This window comes from Mustela nivalis (assembly GCF_964662115.1).
Source record: "Mustela nivalis genome assembly, chromosome: 6".
Classification (NCBI taxonomy): Eukaryota; Metazoa; Chordata; class Mammalia; order Carnivora; family Mustelidae; genus Mustela; species Mustela nivalis.
Genome location: NC_139025.1, coordinates 116825453 through 116844665, shown reverse-complemented (window position 1 = coordinate 116844665; position 19213 = coordinate 116825453). Strand labels below are relative to the sequence as shown.

The window sequence follows — 19213 nt, the reverse complement described above, 5'->3', positions numbered from 1 at the left end:
AAATAAAATCTTTCAAAAAAAACAACAAAAACAAAAAACAAAAAAAACCTTTAAAAGAGGTAAGCTGCAGTACTGTGAGAGGGCCTAGGGAGGGCCCATGTGGTAAGAGCTGAGAAGGGCTCTCTGCTACCAGCAAGAAAAAATGGGCACTCAGTCCTACAACTGTGAGGAACCAAATTCTGCCAACCACTTGAACAAGCAAGGGAGAGGACTCTGATTTCCAGATGAGACCTCAGACCTGACTAACGTCTTGATTTCAGTTTTCTGAGACCCTGAACAGAGAACCAATCATGCCATGCCTGGACTTCTGACCTATAGCAATTGGGAAATAATAAATGGGAATTGTTTTAAACTGCTTAGTTTGTGGTAACTTGTTATGCAGCAATAGAAAATGAATACTGGTGATGAGGGCTGAGAACTGCCCCCCCCCCAAGATAGCAGGGGCTTTGGAATTCACTGAGAAGCTATCAAAGCCTACCTCTAGGGGTGGTGGGGCAAAATCCCACAATTTCTAGAATCAGACAAACCTGGTCTCAAATACAAAAATTACTATTTATTAGCTGTGTGATTCTTGAACAAGTGCCCTTTGAGTCTATTCCTTTAACCATAAAACGGATAAATTCTTATCTCACAAGGCTGTTATGAGTATTAGATGGGATAATAGTTTGCAAGGGTGCCTGGCTGGCTCAGTTGGTAGAGCATGTGACTCTTGATCTTGGAGTTGTGAGTTCGAGCCCCACGCTGGGGGTAGAATTTATTTTAAAAAATAGTTTGCAGCATTCAGTGACACATAATAAATTATAGCCATAATTGTATTAAATAACACTCTAGTAGCCAATCTAAGGCACTGTAGGCAAAACAGAGAGACCAGTTGGGATTCAGGTGCAATATACCCCATTTAGTACTTTCTTAATATTGGGAGCCCTGACCTCATCCTGAGCTTCCAGCTCTTAATATGATGAATATTAATTGAAATGCAATGAGGTTAAAGCTTCTCCAAGTGTCCTGTGGTTTGGCTGGTGGGAGAAGGTGAGGGCAGGTGCTTTGAAAAGTTTTTTTATCCTTTTGCCAGCCAGGATCATACCCCCTAGAGCCACACTGCTAGGGAGGGAAAAGAGAAAGGCAGATGCCACACCCAGGAGAAAGGGCCTGGAGTGAGGAAAAGGAAGCTGAAAGTCCATTTTTTCTTTCCTCAGTGAGTTCAGGGATAGAGAATGAAGGACACCAAGACAAGAGACTGTCTCATTAACTCCTGTGGCATCGTGGTAATTCAGGCCTGGGGAAGTGGTCCCACTGCCCAGGAGCTCAAAGTCAGGATGTAGTTAATAAGGCCAGACTAGATGTTAAGAGCCTTGGAATGTGATCAACCCCATGTCACAGAAGCCTGCTACAGGAGCCCTCCTGTAGATATTGGGGGCAGGCCTCTGGCCAGAAATACTGTTTTATTTGAGGCAAATTATGCTCAGAGACTGAAATTGCCTTTGCCAATAATTTGCTTAACACAGGTTCACTGGGTTAATTATAGCTTATAACAACATTTCACAAGCCAATAGCATAGAAGATAATGTCTCTTATGGAGAAATTGAAAAATAACATATTTAAAACCAATGACCAATTAAATACACTACTGTTCCGGACAAAGTGGAGAGGAAAGAAATAAAGCCCAAATTTAGAAAAAAAAAAAAAAATCCAAATTCAGTTGAAGTCCATCTTTCTGTGAGTTGGTTCTTGGTAGAGTGAGTCCTTCAACTAAAAGCCGGATATCAGCTGCCTGCCTAGACCCCTCACAATTGGGGCACATAGCAAGCAAGCCAAGGCACTGGTGTAGGCTGCTTTAAAGGTTATTACTCCAGGAGGAACCATCACAAGCTTACAAGGAGTAGCCTTGCCAAGCGGTAACAGATGTCCCTTATTTAATGGGACTGCTGTATGGTTTATTACCACTGCCAACCAAAAGCAGCCAGCATGGCCATGGCAGGAGAAAGTGTCTCAAGTACCCAGCAAAGGGCAGTCTTGTCCAGACGGGATGTTCTTGGGAAGTCCTCACCAATTCTTTATAAAGTTTGAAAGTCCATCAGGTGATTGACACCATTGCCCTTACTCTGCTGCGAAGGACCTAGGGGTCTTTTGTGCTCCAGGTGCAACTGTTCTATTAGAAAGACCTAATATCCAACTTCAAAGCAATTTCATTAAAATAAGTAAATAAGTCATTCTAAACAAATTCAAGCCACGAACAACTTTGTCCAAAACAAGATTTCAAAACATGGGTTTGAAATCATAAGTCGGTATACAACAAATATCCAGTTAAGTCCTGAGAACTGGGGATTTGAGAGCCTTGATTGCCAACAAGCAACCTTATTTATGAGTTTGTTACCTGTAGAGTGAAGTGGCTGAGCTTATTTTTTAATGCTTGCGCGTTTGTGATCTAAGAAGGGTTACTAATAAAATCCCTTACATGTACGCAGTTGTGTTTTTCCCCATTTTCTTATTTTAGGCTCCAAAAGGGAAGGGAAGAGGTTAAACAAAGAGGGTATTTTTATTATAACTTGTCGTTGCTATCCTTGTTAACACTCCCATTTAAAATCTCTTTATTTCCTTAAATAATCTCTAAGACCAACGTGGGGCTTCACCTCACGATCCCGAGATCAACAGTCGCATGCTTTACCGACTGAAGCCCCCTTATTGCTCCCATTTGGGGTTGATGGAATCGCTTCCGGACGTGAACTACGGTATCGTCCCCCGTCCGGCGCTTCAACGACCTTACACCCCGGCTCCACCAAGGGCGAGACTGAGACTGGGTGGGACGGGGCTGGGCCGGCACAGCGTAAAAATGTTTTGTCCTTAGCGCGCCGCCGTAGTCCGCCGGCGTCCGCAGTCAACCCGCCAGGGCGCGAGCGCCGCAGTGGGCGGGGCCTCACGCTCCACCCACCGTACGTCGGTGCGTGAGTCCGGCCCCCGCGAGCTCCGGAGCGGCCCGTGAGTTCACACCCGGCTTCTGTTCAGCCTAGGACTGCGCGCAGCCATCGCCGTCATGCTCGGCGCTGCTCTTCGCCGTTGCGCTGTAGCCGCAGCCGCAGCCGCCCGTGCCAGCCCTCGAGGCCTCCAGTACTCAAGCCCGGTCCCCGGCCCCGCCGCCGGTAAGGCCCCCGCCGCCACTCCTAGCGCCCGCGTGTCCTTGCGGTGACCTGGTCCCCCGCCGCCACTCGAGGGAAGGCCTGCCCCGCGGCCTAGCCCCTGCCCTGCGGGCGGGCGGACGAACCTGGTGACCGCTGGCCTCTCTCCCCGCCGCCTCCACTTAAATGGGGGACTCGAAGACGCGGCCCCCGGGGCCTCCCCCAGCGCGACTTCCTGGTGCAGGCACCGCGGACTGATCAGGTGTGGACCTGCTGTGGGCTCCAGGGAAGGGGCGCAGTGCGCCTCCCGCGCCCACGGAACTCCTTCGGTCCCCGGGCCGTGACCGTGCCCCGGCGCTGACCCCTGCAGCCACCTGACTGGGAGTGTCCGCCGCCGGCCTACAGCGCGTCGGCGAAGGTGACATTGAGCCGCCCGGCGCGTCGCGGTCGGTGTAGGGGCAGGGGTGGCCCTTCCGGGGACGCGGGCACGGACACCGATAGCGTCTCCTGGGGACACCAGTGGGACACAGTAGACTTTTTAAAAAATCAGGCCTTTCTCGGTTAGCGTTTTCTATGTCACCTTCGCAGACCGTTCTGTCGTTTTAGAGACTGTTGTGCCACGTTCCAACTCTTCCATTCTTAAGATCTATCTTAAGAAACAGCCATGTATGGTTGTTTCCTGAAATCTGGAAGAGAGCCTGAATATTGATAGGTGTTAGGCAAAGTATATACATACATCTTTCGAAAATTGGGCCCCACACGCTCAGAAATACTGAGTTCTACAGACAGAAGGGAAGCTTTTTTTTTTGCTTCCAGTCGAAAATCTGATTGCTGGAATATGAATTGTGCTGCTGATTCCTCTCTCTTGACTGTGCCTTCCCCCTATGTGTTTGCGGAGATTTTGTTTCCATCACTGTACTTGCGGAGATTTTGTTTCCATCACTGTACTTTTTTAATTAGTGTAACTGCACTTTGGTCTTAGTCCATGATGGTAGTATATGCGGGGTGTGAAAATTAGGCCCTAAGCATGCAAATTTACACTTACGAACTCAAAAGAAAGAAGGTTGTTCTCTTGACTTGAGTGTTAATAACTAGATCCTTCAGAACCTAAGAAATGTGCTTTCTCTTCGTTTATCATAGAACAGTAAAACTAGCATGCACTTCAGGAAGACTGTCTCATTTTATAAAAAGGAGGAAATTGAGGCGCATCTTGGGAAACTGATTTCCTTTACTAGTGGTGGAACTATTTTCAGTGTCTTGGCTGTAGTTATTTTTGGCCCATCCTGATGTTTGTCAAATTTTATGATTTTTGTTTTGTTTTATTTTGCATTTTCCTTATCTAAATGCTAAAGTACTACAATATTTTCATATAGATACCTTTTGGGGTGTTTTCTTGTGACCTCTTCAAAAAAAATTGCTCCATTTTGTGGCAGGCTAGGGAAAAGGTAGAGATTTTTGGCAGACTGTAGAGTAAAGGATTCTTCTCCTTAATAAGTTTGAGCCAAAAAAAAAAAAAGTTTGAACATTTATTTATCTTCTAGGAGTTCTATTCCCATTCTTGGGTATAATTTATAAACAAAAAAATCTTTATTTTAGGTGTTTATGTTGGTTACATTACGTTACATTTACGTCAGCTACTTTCTAATTGTGTGACCTTGGGCATGTTCATTAACATTAAAGCTCAGTTACCTCATCTCTAAAATCAGGATCTTTGGTAGTTGTGAAGCTTAAATGAAATAATGTAACTCGTAGCATCTTGCCTGGCACAAATGCTTAAATATATATTTGCTTTATTATAGCAGATTCCATTTTTGCAAATTATATGTTAGGGTTTGTTATCCATATAAAACTGAACAGGTTTTATAATTTGAAAGTCAAAGAGAATAAAATTTTTTGGATGAGGCTGTTAAGGCCAAATCAGGGTACACTTGAAAGAGAGCTCTGAGGGGTGCCTAGGTGGTTTAGTCAGTTAAGCATCTGCCTCAGCTCAGGGCCCTGTAATCTTGAGTCTGGCATCTGCGGGGCTCCCTGCTCAGTGGGCACCCTGCTGCTCCCCCTGCTTGTGCTCTCTCTCTGTCAAATAAATAAAATATTTAAAAAGAGAGCTCTGGAGGGGTTAACCTGAGGGACCTCAAGTTTGGTCTAGTTAAGTGACAACCCAAATTCCAGAAGCCTCCAACTTGAAACATTGTTTTCCGAAAACTGCTGAATTAAAATATTTTAAAATAGTGGTTAGGTTCTTTAGTCAACCCTTAAGACTTTAACAGTCCTGTTTACTATATCCTGACCCTGATAACTCAGAAGAGTGGGAGTTTTCTCTTCCTTTTCTTGCCAAGGGCTGGATTTAGGTAGCGTTTTCTAATAACCGCCCAGCCTTCTTTTCTGCACTACTCCTACACTTCTGGATTTCCAGCCTTTAAAGTCCATGGCTGCTCTTCAGGCTTGCACCTCAGCAGTCCTGCCTTTGAGGTTGTTTATGTGCCCTCTTCATTATTCATTTCTTTCCTTTCTCCTAGAATTACCGATGCCAAAATGACCATTTGGGGAGACTTTATCTGAGCTGATTAGTTATTAAGTGGAAAGCGCTCTGATTTAATAAATTTAAACTAAAGGGATTAATTCTTCTAAGTATGTTGGGTTTTTGGTTGTTGGTGGTGGTTGTTGATTTTAAACATTTTATGTATTTGAGAGTGAGAGGAAGGATGAGGGGCTCAATCCCGGAGGACCCTGGGCTCATGACCTGAGCCCAAGCCAGCCACTTAACCAACTGAGCAAGCCAGGCACCCCCCCCCCTTTTTTTGGAACAGAATGCTTAACTGAATGCCAAAAAGTAGTGTTAGAAATAGCTTTTTATTTATTTATTTATTTGTTAAAAATATTTTATTTATTCGTTTGACAGACAGAGATCACAAGTAGGCAGAGAGGCAGGGAGAGAGAGAGGAGGAAGTAGGCTCCCTGCCGAGCAGAGAGCCCGATGTGGGACTCCATCCCAGGACCCTGAGATCACGACCTGAGCTGAAGGCAGAGGCTCAACCCACCGAGCCACCCAGGCGCCCTAGAAATAGCTTTTTAGATTGAGTTTGTAGAAATGTTCATTTTCAGACACTTCTCTTTTCCTACTCTGGAATCTTCAGGTTGTATAAAAGCACTGAGCAGTTGTTTTCAAAGGACTTGGTAAAAACCTCAAACGTAAGTGAAAATGCTCTACATAAGTTGGATTGGTAGCGGGGATTGCCTGTGTAGTTCACCTAAAAATCAAAATGTTAAATATATGATGGGCGTATGCACATCTAGGAGAGTAGATCCTACTCCTTCCCTTACTGAAGTACTGAAGTTAGTAATACAATTTGAACCATGTTGGAGAGTTTGATTTTGCCATGTTGGAAGGGGGATGTACCCAGATCACGCTTGGTATTATAAACAGTTGTTTCATAAAAGGTTTTTTGCTAATATAATTAGTTTGTAATTTGGGACTTCTAGAAGGAAAGTGCACAAATTATTAAAGGTTACCCATCACTCTCCTTGCTTAGGATTTGTAGTTGCTGGTCATCTTTATCTTTGGTTAGAAACAAAACAAAGCTGCCAGTCATCTAGTAAAATCATACCCAGCAGTAAGCTAAAGGAAATGGGTATTAAACACTTTTCTGAGTGGTAGGAAAGGTACATGTAAGTACCTCTGGGGAAAGAATTAGTATGTATTATTTAATTTTTCTTGGGAAATAATTAGAAGTAGATTTATTGAGCAGTATGTAGGGTGTGTGTTTAACTTGAAGCACCTGAGTGGCTTAGTGGGTTAAGCCTCTGCCTTTGGCTCGGGTCATGATCTCAGGGTCCTGGGATCGAGCCCCACATCAGGCTCTCTGCTCAGCAGGGAGCCTGCTTCCTCCTTTCTCTCTCTGCCTGCCTCTCTGCCTATTTGTGGTCTCTGTCAAATAAATAAATAAAATAATTTGAAAAAAAGAAAGCAGTAAAGCATGACCTGGGTGACTCAGTGGATTAAGCATCTGCCTTCCAGTCAGGTCATGATCCCAGGGTCCTGGAATGGAGCCCCGTAGGAGCTTGCTTCTCCTTCTGCCTGTTGCTCCCCCTGGTTTTATGCGCGAGCGCTCTCTCTCTCTCTCTCTCTCACACACACACAAATAAATAAACAAATAAAAAGTCTTCGTGGGGGGGGGGGGAGAAAAAGCACTAAACAGTCTTCCAAAGTAATTATAACTTTTTATACTGTGCTTTAAGTATTCAGCTAAGGATTTTTTTTTTTAAAGATTTTATTTATTTGACAGAGATTACAAGTAGGTAGAGAGGCAGGCAGAGAGAGAGAGGAGGAAGCAGGCTCCCCGCTGAGCAGAGAGCCCGATGCGGGGCTGGATGCCAGAACCCTGGGATCATGACCTGAGCTGAAGGCAGAGGCTTTAACCCACTGAGCCACCCAGGCGCCCCAGTTTTTCTGTTTTTTTTTTTTAATCCCTGTATGTGCTTATCACCTCCATGCTCCTTTCCCTCTGGCAGTCACCAACAACAGATTGTTCTCTGTATCTGAGTCTCTTTGTTTTGTTTATCTTTTAGATCCCTATGCAAGTGAAATCCATATGCTGTTTGTCTTTCTCCGGCTCATTTTCCTTTCCATAATACTCTAGGTCCATCCATGTTGTCACAAATGGCAAGATTTCATTCTTTTTATGTCTAAGTAGTATTCCATTATAAATATAAATACCACATTTTCTTTATCCATTTATCTATTTATGGACACTTAAGTTGGTTCCATCCATGTTTTGTCTACTGTAGATAGTGCTGCAGTGAACATAGAGATGCATGTATCTGTCTTTCTAAATTAGTATTTTTGTTTTCTTGAGATAAATACCCAGAAGTGAAATTGTTGGATCATATGGAATTCTGTTTATAAAATTTTGAGGAACCTCCATACTGTTTTGCATAGTAGGTGTACCAGTTTGCATTCCCACCAACAGTGCACAAGGGTTCCCTTTTCTCCACATCCTCACCAACACTTGTTATTTTTTGCCTTTTGGTAATAGCCATTCTGACAGGTATAATGTAATACTCATAGTGATTACAGTTTGCATTTCCTTGATGGTTAGTGATGTTGAGCATCTTTTTATGTGTCTGTTGACCTTTTGTCTCTCTTTGGAGAAATGTCTATTCAGGTCCTCAGCCCATTTTTAATTGGATTGCTCTTTTGATATTGAGTTGTGTGATTTTTTAATATATTTTGGATATTAAACCCTTACCAGTTTTATCATTTGCAGATATTTTCCCCCATTCAGTACGTTGCTCTTTCCGTTTGTTGATGGTTTCCTTCACTCTGCAAACGCTTTTTAGTTTTATATAGTCCCATTTGTTTATTTTTGCTTTTGTTGCCTTTCCTTAGGAGACAGATCCAAAAAAATACTGTTCAGATTGATGTCCAAGAACTTAACTGCCTATGTTTTCTTAGGAATTTTATGGTTTACAGTCTTATATTCACATCTTTAATCCATTTGAGTTTATTTTTGTGTGTGATGTAAAAAAATGGTACCATTTCATTCTTCTGCATGTAATTGTCCAGTTTTCCCAACACCATTTATTAAAGAGACTATCTTTTCCCCAGTGTGTCCTATATCGTTGTTGTTGTTGTTTTTTGCATGTTATATATATATATATATATATTTTTTTTTTAAGATTTTATTTATTTGTTTGACCGAGATCATAAGTAGGCAGAGAGGAAAGCGGTGGAGTGGGAGGAGCAGGCCTCCTGCCAAGTGGAGAGCCCAATGCGGGGCTCGATTCCAGGACCCTGAGATCATGACCTGAGCTGAAAGCAGAGGCTTAAGCCACTGAGCCACCCAGGAGCCCCTACATGTTACATTTAAAACTCTCACTTCTTAGATATCTTACAGAGCAGTTTTTCTCATGCAGTGTAAGTGAGAGTGTATGTTCCCTCTTAAGGGTTTATCAGAATTTGCCAGGAGGGGACTGTAGTTTGATAAAATAATTTTTTTAATTACTATTGTTTTGTCAGGTTGTGTAATTTATTTTGGAATATAATTTAATGGAGAGTATATTTCTTTTTAATGTATTAAAAATACAAATTATAAATTTGCTTAAGAACTGGATTGGGGGTCACCTGGGTGGCTCAGTGGGCTGGACCTCTGCCTTCGATTCAGGTCATGGTCTCAGGGCCCTTGGGATGGAGCCCTGCACAGGGGCTCTCTGCTCAGCAGGGAGCCTGCTTCCCCCCCCAACCCCCGCCTTTCTGCCTGCCTCTCTGCCTACTTGTGATCTCTGTCTGTCAAATAAATAAAATCTTTGAAAAAATAAAGCTAGAATGGGCATTTTTTTAAAACTAGGAATTAATACTGTGCTTATCATAAAAATTCATATATTTCGGAAGTATGTAAAACACTTTTAACAGTTTGAAGCTATATTACACATTAGGGGGAAAAAGTATAAACGTACATATATAGTACTTTTTGTTCTACATGCTTTTCTTTTTTTTTTTATTTTTAAAAGATTTTATTTATTAATTTGACAGAGAGAAATCACAAGTAGACGGAGAGGCAGCCAGAGAGAGAGATAGGGAAGCAGGCTCCCTGCTGAGCAGAGAGCCTGATGCGGGACTCTATCCCAGGACCCCAAGATCATGACCTGAGCCGAAAGCAGCGGCTTAACCCACTGAGCCACCCAGGCGCCCCTCTACTTGCTTTTCTTTGCTTAGTTTTTAAGATGTTTTTTCGGGATGCCTGGGTGGCTCAGTTGGTTGGGCAGCTGCCTTCGGCTCAGGTCATGGTCCTGGCGTCCTGGGATTGAGTCCCACATCGGGCTCCTTGCTCAGCAGGGAGCCTGCTTCTCCCTCTGCCTCTGCCTGCCATTCTGTCTGCCTGTGCTCGCTCTCTCTCCCTCTCTCTCTCTGATAAATAAATAAAATCTTAAAAAAAAAAAAAAAAGATGTTTTTTCGTATCAATACATAAGATTTGTTTTATTCAACCTGCTGAATAATCTTCCTACCATGATATATATAGTTGATTCAGAATTTAATGCATTGGATATATTTTACGTCCTTGGGCTGTACAATTAAAAGTGGTTAAGATGATAAACCTGATGTATATATTTTAACACAGTTTTACTATTATTTTTTAATATTTTTAAAAGATTTTTATTTATTTATTTATTTGACAGAGAAATCACAAGTAGGCAAAGAGGCAGGCAGAGAGAGATGGGGAAGCAGGCTCCCTGCTGCTGAGTTGATGACCCAGGCTGAAGTCAGAGGTTTAACCCACTGAGTCACCCAGGCACCTCTTTTAACACAATTTTTTAAAAAAAGAAAACAAATAACCTTAATGTATTGACAGGGTATGTCAAGTATTATTTCTTTCTGTACATTGAAGTCATTGTTCTTTCTTCATTGTAGCTGTCCAGTCTCTTCGCTGCTACTCCCATGGGTCACATGAGACAGATGAGGAGTTTGATGCTCGCTGGGTGACATACTTCAACAAGCCAGATATTGATGCCTGGGAATTGCGTAAAGGTAATTGGAACATAGGCATATTTGTCTACTTTGGCATAGAATTGGCAAGTACTTTATAGTCTTTCACTACTCTGTTGAAAGCCACTATTTTGAAAATATGCCTCATGTAAACTAGGTATTGTCATGCAACTTGCAGTTGGCAAAGTTTATAGCCTTCGTAGTATTTCCTGTAAAGCAGGCACAATTGACTTTTTGGGCCAGATGATTTTTTGTTGTGGGCCTGTCTTTTGCATTATAGGATATTTGACTGCATCCTTGGCTTTAGCCTACTAGGTGCCAACCACCATCTCACCCCCACCAGTCTGCAGTGTGACAACCAAAAATGTTTTCTGGGGGACAAAATCACCCCTGATTGAAAACCATTGCTATGTTGATAGATTAGGATGAGCAAGAATTAACAATTTTGTACCTTTTAGATAAGTTAAACACGTAGGCATTTGGTTCTCCCTACTCCCCACTCTTGGTAATGGTTTGAGTTTTTTGTTACTTTCAGTCTAACTTATGATTTATCTTGCCCTGAATTACTCTTCAGTTTAAGTAACCTAGAAGTTGTTTTTCCTAATTTGCAGATGTGCATCGAACATGAGTAGGTAACATTTAGGATGACTAGTCTAAGAGTCAAGTAGAAAACTAATTTCAAGTATACATAATTTATCTCATACAAAGAGTTCAGTCTTTGTGACTATATTCTAGCATTGTAGTCACTGTGTCTTTTGTTTACATATATTAAAATAACTAAAAGCAGGACAGCGTAAGTGCTTCAGACTTACCTGCACTAATGTAATAATGACTCTTTCTTTGCTGCAACCAGGAAAATTCTTACTGAGTAATCTTGAATAGCAGTAATGAAAAGAACAGTAATTCTGCATTCCCATTAAGAGAATCTTAAATTTTATGATATGTCATTTTGTGCAGAGCTGAAAGTAATCATGCCCAGTCATTTTCTGGTTGAATGTGCACTAATGCTTCTCTAGATCTCCATAATGTCCTCATTTGGGCTTCATTAAATCTCCTTAAGCATTTCTCGGGTGGCTTTTAGATTATTTTCCAATAAAATCTTATTTTAAAGCAACCAAAGTATATACATTGTGCTAAGTATAAGTTAAGGCTATGAGTTGTAAATGACCCTCTTGTTTGAAGAAGAGCCAACTAATTATTATAAAAACAGTATTAGCATTTAAGAAAACTCTGGTTTCTTTTTTCTTTTTCTTTTTCTTTTTTTAGTCTTCAGCCTGCATGCGGCTGCATAGTTCGTTCTTTCCACTACTTCACTGTGGAAGATCCATTATGATCTTACTATCTAGAATTTGTTAAAAGTAGAGTCTCATACTTTATTTTATAGACAAGAGACTAGAGGTCCAAACAGACAAGATCACATGTCTATGATTCAGTAAAAATGTAGATAATTAAATTGTAGCTTATATGAGGATATTCCAGGTTGACATGGATCCTTTTTTTTATTTGACAGGGATGAACACACTCGTTGGCTATGATCTGGTTCCAGAACCCAAAATCATTGATGCTGCTTTACGGGCATGCAGACGGTTAAATGATTTTGCTAGTGCAGTTCGCATCCTAGAGGTTGTTAAGGTCAGTGAAAAATAACAATGCTAAAGTTGTTCCTGGAGATGGGTGGGCTGTTGTTAGATATCAGTGTATCCTCTGTTTTTGAATTTGTTAAAATCCCTAAAATCCCTAAAATTCCTATCCCACTTATAGGAAATGTGCATTGCAATTGCAATCTTTCCGGAGGGCAATTTGGCAGAATTTATGCAACGTTTAAAAAATTGTGCTTGAGGGGTACCTCAAGCCCATCGACCAGTAGCTCAGCTGGTTAAGCATCTACCTTTGGCTTGGGTCATGACCTTAGGGTCCTGGGATTGAGCCCCTTGCTTAGTGAGGAGACTGCTTCTCCCTCTCCCTCTGCCCCTCCTCTTGCTTATGCTTGTTCTCTCCCTTTCTGTGTCAAATAAATAAAATCTTAAAAAGATTTCTGCTTGATAACCCTTTTGTTCAGCAATTCCATTTGAGAATTTATCTTAAGGAAATAATTACGGATGTACAAAGGTTATTTGTGCTATTTGTGGTATGAAGTTAAATGTTGTTAGTTGTTTCTTAAGATGGGACTTCCCAGAAGAGGTTATCTATTAATGTTGTGGAAATGTGTTGAACAATAGTGTATTCTCCTTCTTAATATTATTTTTTAAAATTTTAATTGGGCTCCATACCCAATGTGGAGCTTGAATTCAGAACCCTGTGATCAAGAATCACACACTCGGGGCGCCTGGGTGGCTCAGTGGGTTAAAGCCTCTGCCTTCGGCCCAGGGTCCTGGGATCGAGCCCCACATCGGGCTCTCTGCTCAGCAGGGAGCCTGCTTCTCCCTCTCTCTGTCTGCCTACCTCTCTGCCTACATGTGATCTCTGTCTGTCAAATAAATAAATAAAATCTTAAAAAAAAAAAAAATCACACATTCTTTTTTTTTTTTTAAAGATTTTATTTATTTATTTGACAGAGATCACAAGTAGGCAGAGAGGCAGACAGAGAGAGAGAGGAGGAAGCAGGCGCCCTTCCGAGCAGAGAGCCCGATGCGGGACTCGATCCCAGGACCCCGAGATCATGACCTGAGCTGAAGGCAGAGGCTTAACCCACTGAGCCACCCAGGCGCCCAAAATCACACATTCTACCAACTGAACCAGCAGGTGCCCAACAATTTATTTCATATATATACACACAAACACACACACACTCACACTTTTTTTTTTTTTAAGATTTTATTTATTTATTTGAGAGGGAAGAGAGAGCAAGAGAGAAGAGAGGTCAGCAGGAGAAGTAGACTCCCTGCTGAGCAGGGAGCCGGATATGGGATTCGATCCTGGGCCTCCAGGATCATGACCAGAGAAGGCAGTCGCTTAAGCAACTGAGCCACTCAGGCGCCCTAACAATTTATAGTATATTAATTGAAGAAAATTATGAAACAATTTTTATGGTGTGACCCCATTTTATTTTAAAAAATATATAGATGAAAATGTAGGAGAATATATACTTGCCCTCCTCTCTCTTGATTATAGCTCCTTTTTTTCTGTAATGAAAAATGAATACATTGCATTTTAAACAAGAATTTTATACGATTGGGGCACCTGGGTGGCTCAGTGGGTTAAAGCCTCTGCCTTCACTCAGGTCATGATACTGGAGTCCTGGGATCGAGCCCCGCATCGGGCTCTCTGCTCAGCTGGGAGCCTGCTTCCCTTCCTCTCTCTCTGCCTGCCTCTCTGCCTATTTGTGATCTCTGTCTGTCAAATAAATAAAATCTTTAATAAAAAAAAAGAATTTTATACGATTAAGGGATGCCTGGTGGCTCAGTTGGTTGAGCTTCTAACTCTTGATTTCTGCTTGGGTCATGAGACCAAGCTCTGCCTCAGTCTTCTTGAATGGTGGGGAGCCTGCTTGAGGTTCTCTCCCTCCTTCTCCCTCTCCCCTTTCCCCTGCTTGTGCACTGCACTCTCTTTTAAATAAAGAAATACATTTTTTTTTTTAAAGACTGTTACTTATATGTCAGAGAGAGAGAGTGAGCACAAGCAGGGGGAGCAGCCCGCAGAGGGAGAACCAGGCTACCTGCTGAGCAAGGAGACTGATGCAGGACTTGATCTCAGGACCTGAGCTGAAGGCATATGCCCAACTGACTGAGCCACCCAGGCATGCCAAAAATTAATCAGTCGTTCTTTCTTTCTAAAGATTTTGTTTATTTATTTGACAGAGAGAGACATAGGGAGAGAGGGAACTCAAGCGAGGGGAGTGGGAGAGGGAGAAACAGGCTTCCTGCTGAATAGGGAGACCAATGCGGGACTTGATCCCAGGACTCTGGGGTCATAACCTGAGCTGAAGGCAGATGGTTAATTACTGAGCCACCCAGGCACCCCAAAATGAATCTTTTTAGAAAAATACAATTATGGGGGCAACTGGGTGGCTCAGTGGGTTGGGCCTCTGCCCAGGTCATGATCTCAGGGTCCTGGGATCGAGCCCCGCATCGGGCTCTCTGCTCAGCAGGGAGCCTGCTTCCTCCTCTCTCTACCTGCCTCTCTGCCTGCTTATGATCTCTGTCTTTCAAATAAATAAATAAAATCTTTAAAAAAAAAAAAAAAAAAGAAAGAAAAATACAAAGGCAAATGAATAGCAGCTCGGCACTCTCTTAGTCCATTTGACTTTTTTTTTTTTTTTTTAAGATTTTACTTATTTATTTGAGAGAGATTGAGAGAACACAAGTGGGGGTGGGAGGAGCAGAGGGAGAGGAAGAAGCAGACTTTTTGCTGAGCAGGGAGCCTGACCCAAAACTTTGTGTTTGGAACCTGAGCCAAAGGTAGCTGACTGAGCCATCCAGGGGGCCCCCAGTTGACCTTTTAATATTTGTCCCTGAGGAATTGCGTGAAAATATAGGTATAATTACATTTTATGGTGTTTGTCAAAGACAAAGAGTGTTTGTCAAAACTCTCTTGCCCTGGGAATAAGTATAGCTCTCCACGAAGGGACATGGTACACAAGAAAGAAATGCAAGTCTGTAAGAGGGAAAGTGTGACATGACTTTATCTACAGTGGGTAGATAATTAAGGGTTCTGTAGGCTGTCAATCCATTCAGCACCAGTACTTAATTCAGTTAAGATCTCAGATTGGAAGCAAATTCAAAAACTTTTCTTGTGTTAACTTAATTATTCCTATTGCCTGCTGGGCATGTTTAATTATCTTCACAAAATTCTGTCATCACCACCTTTTCTAGTAACTTGAGGCTTTAAAATGTTTTGTTTCGGGGCACCTGGGTGACTCATTTGGTAGGCATCTGCCTTTGGCTTGGGTGGTGATCCCAGGGTCCTGGGATCGAGCCCCATTTTGGGCTCCCTGCTCAGCAGCGGGAAGCCTGGTTCTCCCTCCCCATTCCCCTTGCTTGTTGTGTTCCCTCTCTCGCTGTGCCTCTCTCTGTCAAATAAATCTTTTTAAAAAACCTGTTTTATTTTGTTAGTTTTTTCTGGATTTAATCTAATGGTCTTAGTTATTCTTGAGGTGCTTATAAACCTACTTTGAATAGTGCCTGCATTAGTTGTTCTATGTTAAAAGTAAGTGACATGTGGGGCACCTGGGTGGCTCAGTTGGTTAAGCCACTGCCTTCTGCTCATGTCGTGGTCCCGGAGTCCCAGGATCGAGTCCCGCATCGGGCTCCCAGCTCTTCTGGGAGTCTGCTTTCCCTCTGACCTTCTCCCTTCTCATGTTCTCTCTCTCTCTCTCTCAAATAAATAAATAAATAAAAATCTTAAAAAAAAAAAAAGTAGGTGACATGTATTCTCTGCTACTAGCCTCTGCATATGTGATTAAAAGCATTCTCAAGTTCATTTTTTTAATAGAGATAGCTTTTCAGAGAGCTAAATGTAAGTATTTTCTTTGCCATCAGGACAAAGCGGGACCTCATAAGGAAATCTACCCCTATGTCATCCAAGAACTTAGACCAACTTTAAATGAACTGGGAATCTCCACTCCAGAGGAACTGGGCCTTGACAAAGTGTAAACCCCATGGGTAAGCAGCACACCATTGAATAAGGCAAGAAATGAATCCAAGGAATGGGGAGTGAGTGACATTTCAGTTTCTCAGCATAAGATCTTTTATTGGCCTCCTTAGAGGCCATGAACAGAAGGATTTAGAGAGTACTAATGATGGTTAGTTTAAGGAGCTAGAATTGTCATTTTTAGTTGTTATATTCTCTTAACTAGTGTAAAGGCAAGAGGAAGCCTCCATTAAAAATCTATATAAAATATTTAAAACATAAAATTTCATTCCTTTTACCTCCCCCAAACTAAAGGTAGTAATCCACTGCATACAAGGTGTTCATCACACATGCTTTTTATACATCTGTTTATTTTTAACAGAGTTTTATTAATTTGATGCATTCGTTTTTGTGTGCCCACATTAGAATTTTAACAGTCAAGTAAATATCACTGATAATAAAAACTTACTTGATACCTTGTTCTCTTCGGGAAGGCAGGTAATAGAACCAGCCACAGGATTTTTAGTGAGAGTGTGCAGAAAATACATAAGCAGTGACTCGTTTTTTATTTTATTTAAACACATACAGCATATATGACTCTTGTGTCAGGCACTGTTTTAAGTGCTCTGTAAATATTAACTCATTTAACCCTCATAAACCATCCCTTGAAGTAGTTACTATTATTATTATTACTAATATTCCCATTTTACTCTTTTATTAATGAGGAAACTGAGGCACCTTGTCCAAGGTCATATAGCTAGTACTGGAACCCACACTTAAAGCCAGCCAGTCCAGCCCATGTCCATTGTTCTCACTGTGCTGCACACCCTGTGTAGGCATTTACTATATTCATTTCTCAGTGGTAAACAGTGAGGCTTAGAGGATTTGCTTCCTAAGAATAGGAGGACATTGTTTTTTAAAATAGTGTAAGTCAACTACCTAATAGAAGTTCCAATAAAAGCGAACCCAAAATTCTTGAAGGAGCTAAATCAGCTCCCTCACAAGATAAAGGTCCAGTGAGCCTGGTTAGAGATTGCTGTGGAGCAGGAGTCCTAATTTTATCTTTGTCCACCCCCAGATCACCACCACCTCCCTGAAGTCCTTTAGCTCATCTTTGTAATACACGAAAGGCTTTATTTTTTAAAGGTGTGTACTAATAATGATTTTTGTGAGAAAACTAGGCATTCAGAATAGATTTCCTCTTACATTTTTGAAGCTCTTGTGTTTGGTTCATATTCCATAGTGGACTCTTACAAGGATATTTAAACACTTCAGCTTAATTTTTATTTTATCAAGTAGTCCCAGGAGTCCAGAAGATCTTTGTTACATAGAATCTATTCTGGCTGCGATGATATTTCTTTAAAAAAAAAAAAAAAAAAAAAAATTTATAGGGCAACCCCCCAACACTTTATGTTTGGAAAAGAGGACCACCCCAGTAAGTACTAGGTATATAAACACAAAAAAGCCACAGAGCTAGTCCCTTGTGAGTTAGCTCTAGGCAGGATTAAGGAACAGAAAAGGCTACACAGAGCCAGTGATTTCCCTGGACTGTTGCTCTAAAGAAGGTTATTTTTAATAAGATTTCTACCTTTCCTTTATTTTTTGGCTAATTCTTTGTGTTTTTTCTTACAGATGGGCTTCTCAAGGATTTATTCATAATGCTACTTGATTGTAAACAATCACCTGGAAATACTGATGATAACATATTACCTTATTTGAACAAGTTTTCCTTTATTGAATACCAGACCATGTAATGGTAACTTGGACTTTAATAAAAGGGAAATGAGTTTGAACTGAAATTAGGTATCGTTCCATGTGTTTGCTTTGAAAAGCAGAAAATGAGCCATCATAGAGCCATTGATTCCATGGTTTTGTTGCCACTGTGTGCTGAGAGAACTGCCTTAATTCTCTGGAAACCATCTGACATGAAATAAATTTAAAACTGGTTATCGAGATAGTCTTGAGAATATGCTGTGTGGTAGCCAGCTTCTCTCTTATTGGCCTTTTCCTTCCCTACCTGTTCTTCTCTCGCAGTGCAGTATTAGCCTTGGACATCAAATACTAATATATTTGATATGTGAAAATCTACATAATAGATTTTCAGTTCTTTAAGAACTAAATAAATGGGTTTACTCTTGAGAATTAATAAAATACACAAATCCCGTCTTAGTTTAGAAGGCCCATGTTATTGGAGACTAGCTCTTGGAGAAAGATTTTAGATCTAAGTGACTTCTAGTATAGCCATTCTGACTGCAGTGCCAGGGAAATAGGATTACTAATAGGTTGAGGTTTAGCTATCTTTCCTCTTTCTCTCTCTCTCTCTCTTTTTTTTTTTCCTTCAAGATTTTATTTATTTATTTGACAGACACAGCAAGAGAGGGAACATAAGCAGAAGCAGAGGGAAAGGGAGAACCGGGCTTCCCATCGCTGAGCAGGGAGCCAGATGCGGGGCTAGATCCCAGGACTATGGGATCATGAACTGAGCCAAAGGCAGATGCTTAACGACTGAGCCACCCAGGCATCCCCACATATGTTTATTTAATTGTGTAGTTGGTAGGTATGGTTCTTAGGTTTGACCCCTCCGTAGGCAGCTCTTTCCCCTCCTCATTCCATTTAGTATAATGTCCCAGTCACACTGCTTGGTTTTTCCTCCAGATTGTCAGGTTGCTTCTCACTTGGGATGACATCATCATCGGTCTACCTCCCAAATCCCAGAGAGAGGGGTTGAGAGAGGTCGTAAACAGAACAGTCACCTATATAAAGACATCATGGCAGAGATTATCTTAAACATCTGAGAACGTACATATGGATACTATTCTGATTATATATAATGGGTACATACAGTTACTTTCCTGAAGAGGAAATAACATTTTAAGTTGAAGCCTAAAGGATTGGAGGTGCTTTGTTTATTCACAGCTTTATCTAAAAGGTAATTTTATTTATTATATGACATGTTTGGCCTTTGCACCATTGGGGAGGAAGGTGGGGGTTTTTTTGTTTGTTTTTTTTTGTTTTGTTTTTTTTGTTGTTGTTGTTGTTGTTTTTTGACAG

General features: G+C 41.4%; 1 protein-coding gene across 1 annotated transcript; it reads left to right on the top strand.

Annotated features, from left to right (window-relative positions):
* The first annotated feature begins 2827 nt into the window (after nt 1-2827).
* On the top strand, nt 2828-17961 carry COX5A (cytochrome c oxidase subunit 5A). Its single transcript, XM_082735953.1, has 5 exons — nt 2828-3137; nt 10520-10636; nt 12105-12226; nt 16072-16194; nt 17795-17961. Exons 1-4 carry the CDS (start codon nt 3032-3034, stop codon nt 16183-16185), a joined length of 459 nt encoding a protein of 152 aa, XP_082592079.1. The 5' UTR covers nt 2828-3031; the 3' UTR covers nt 16186-16194; nt 17795-17961.
* The last annotated feature ends 1252 nt before the right edge of the window (nt 17962-19213 follow it).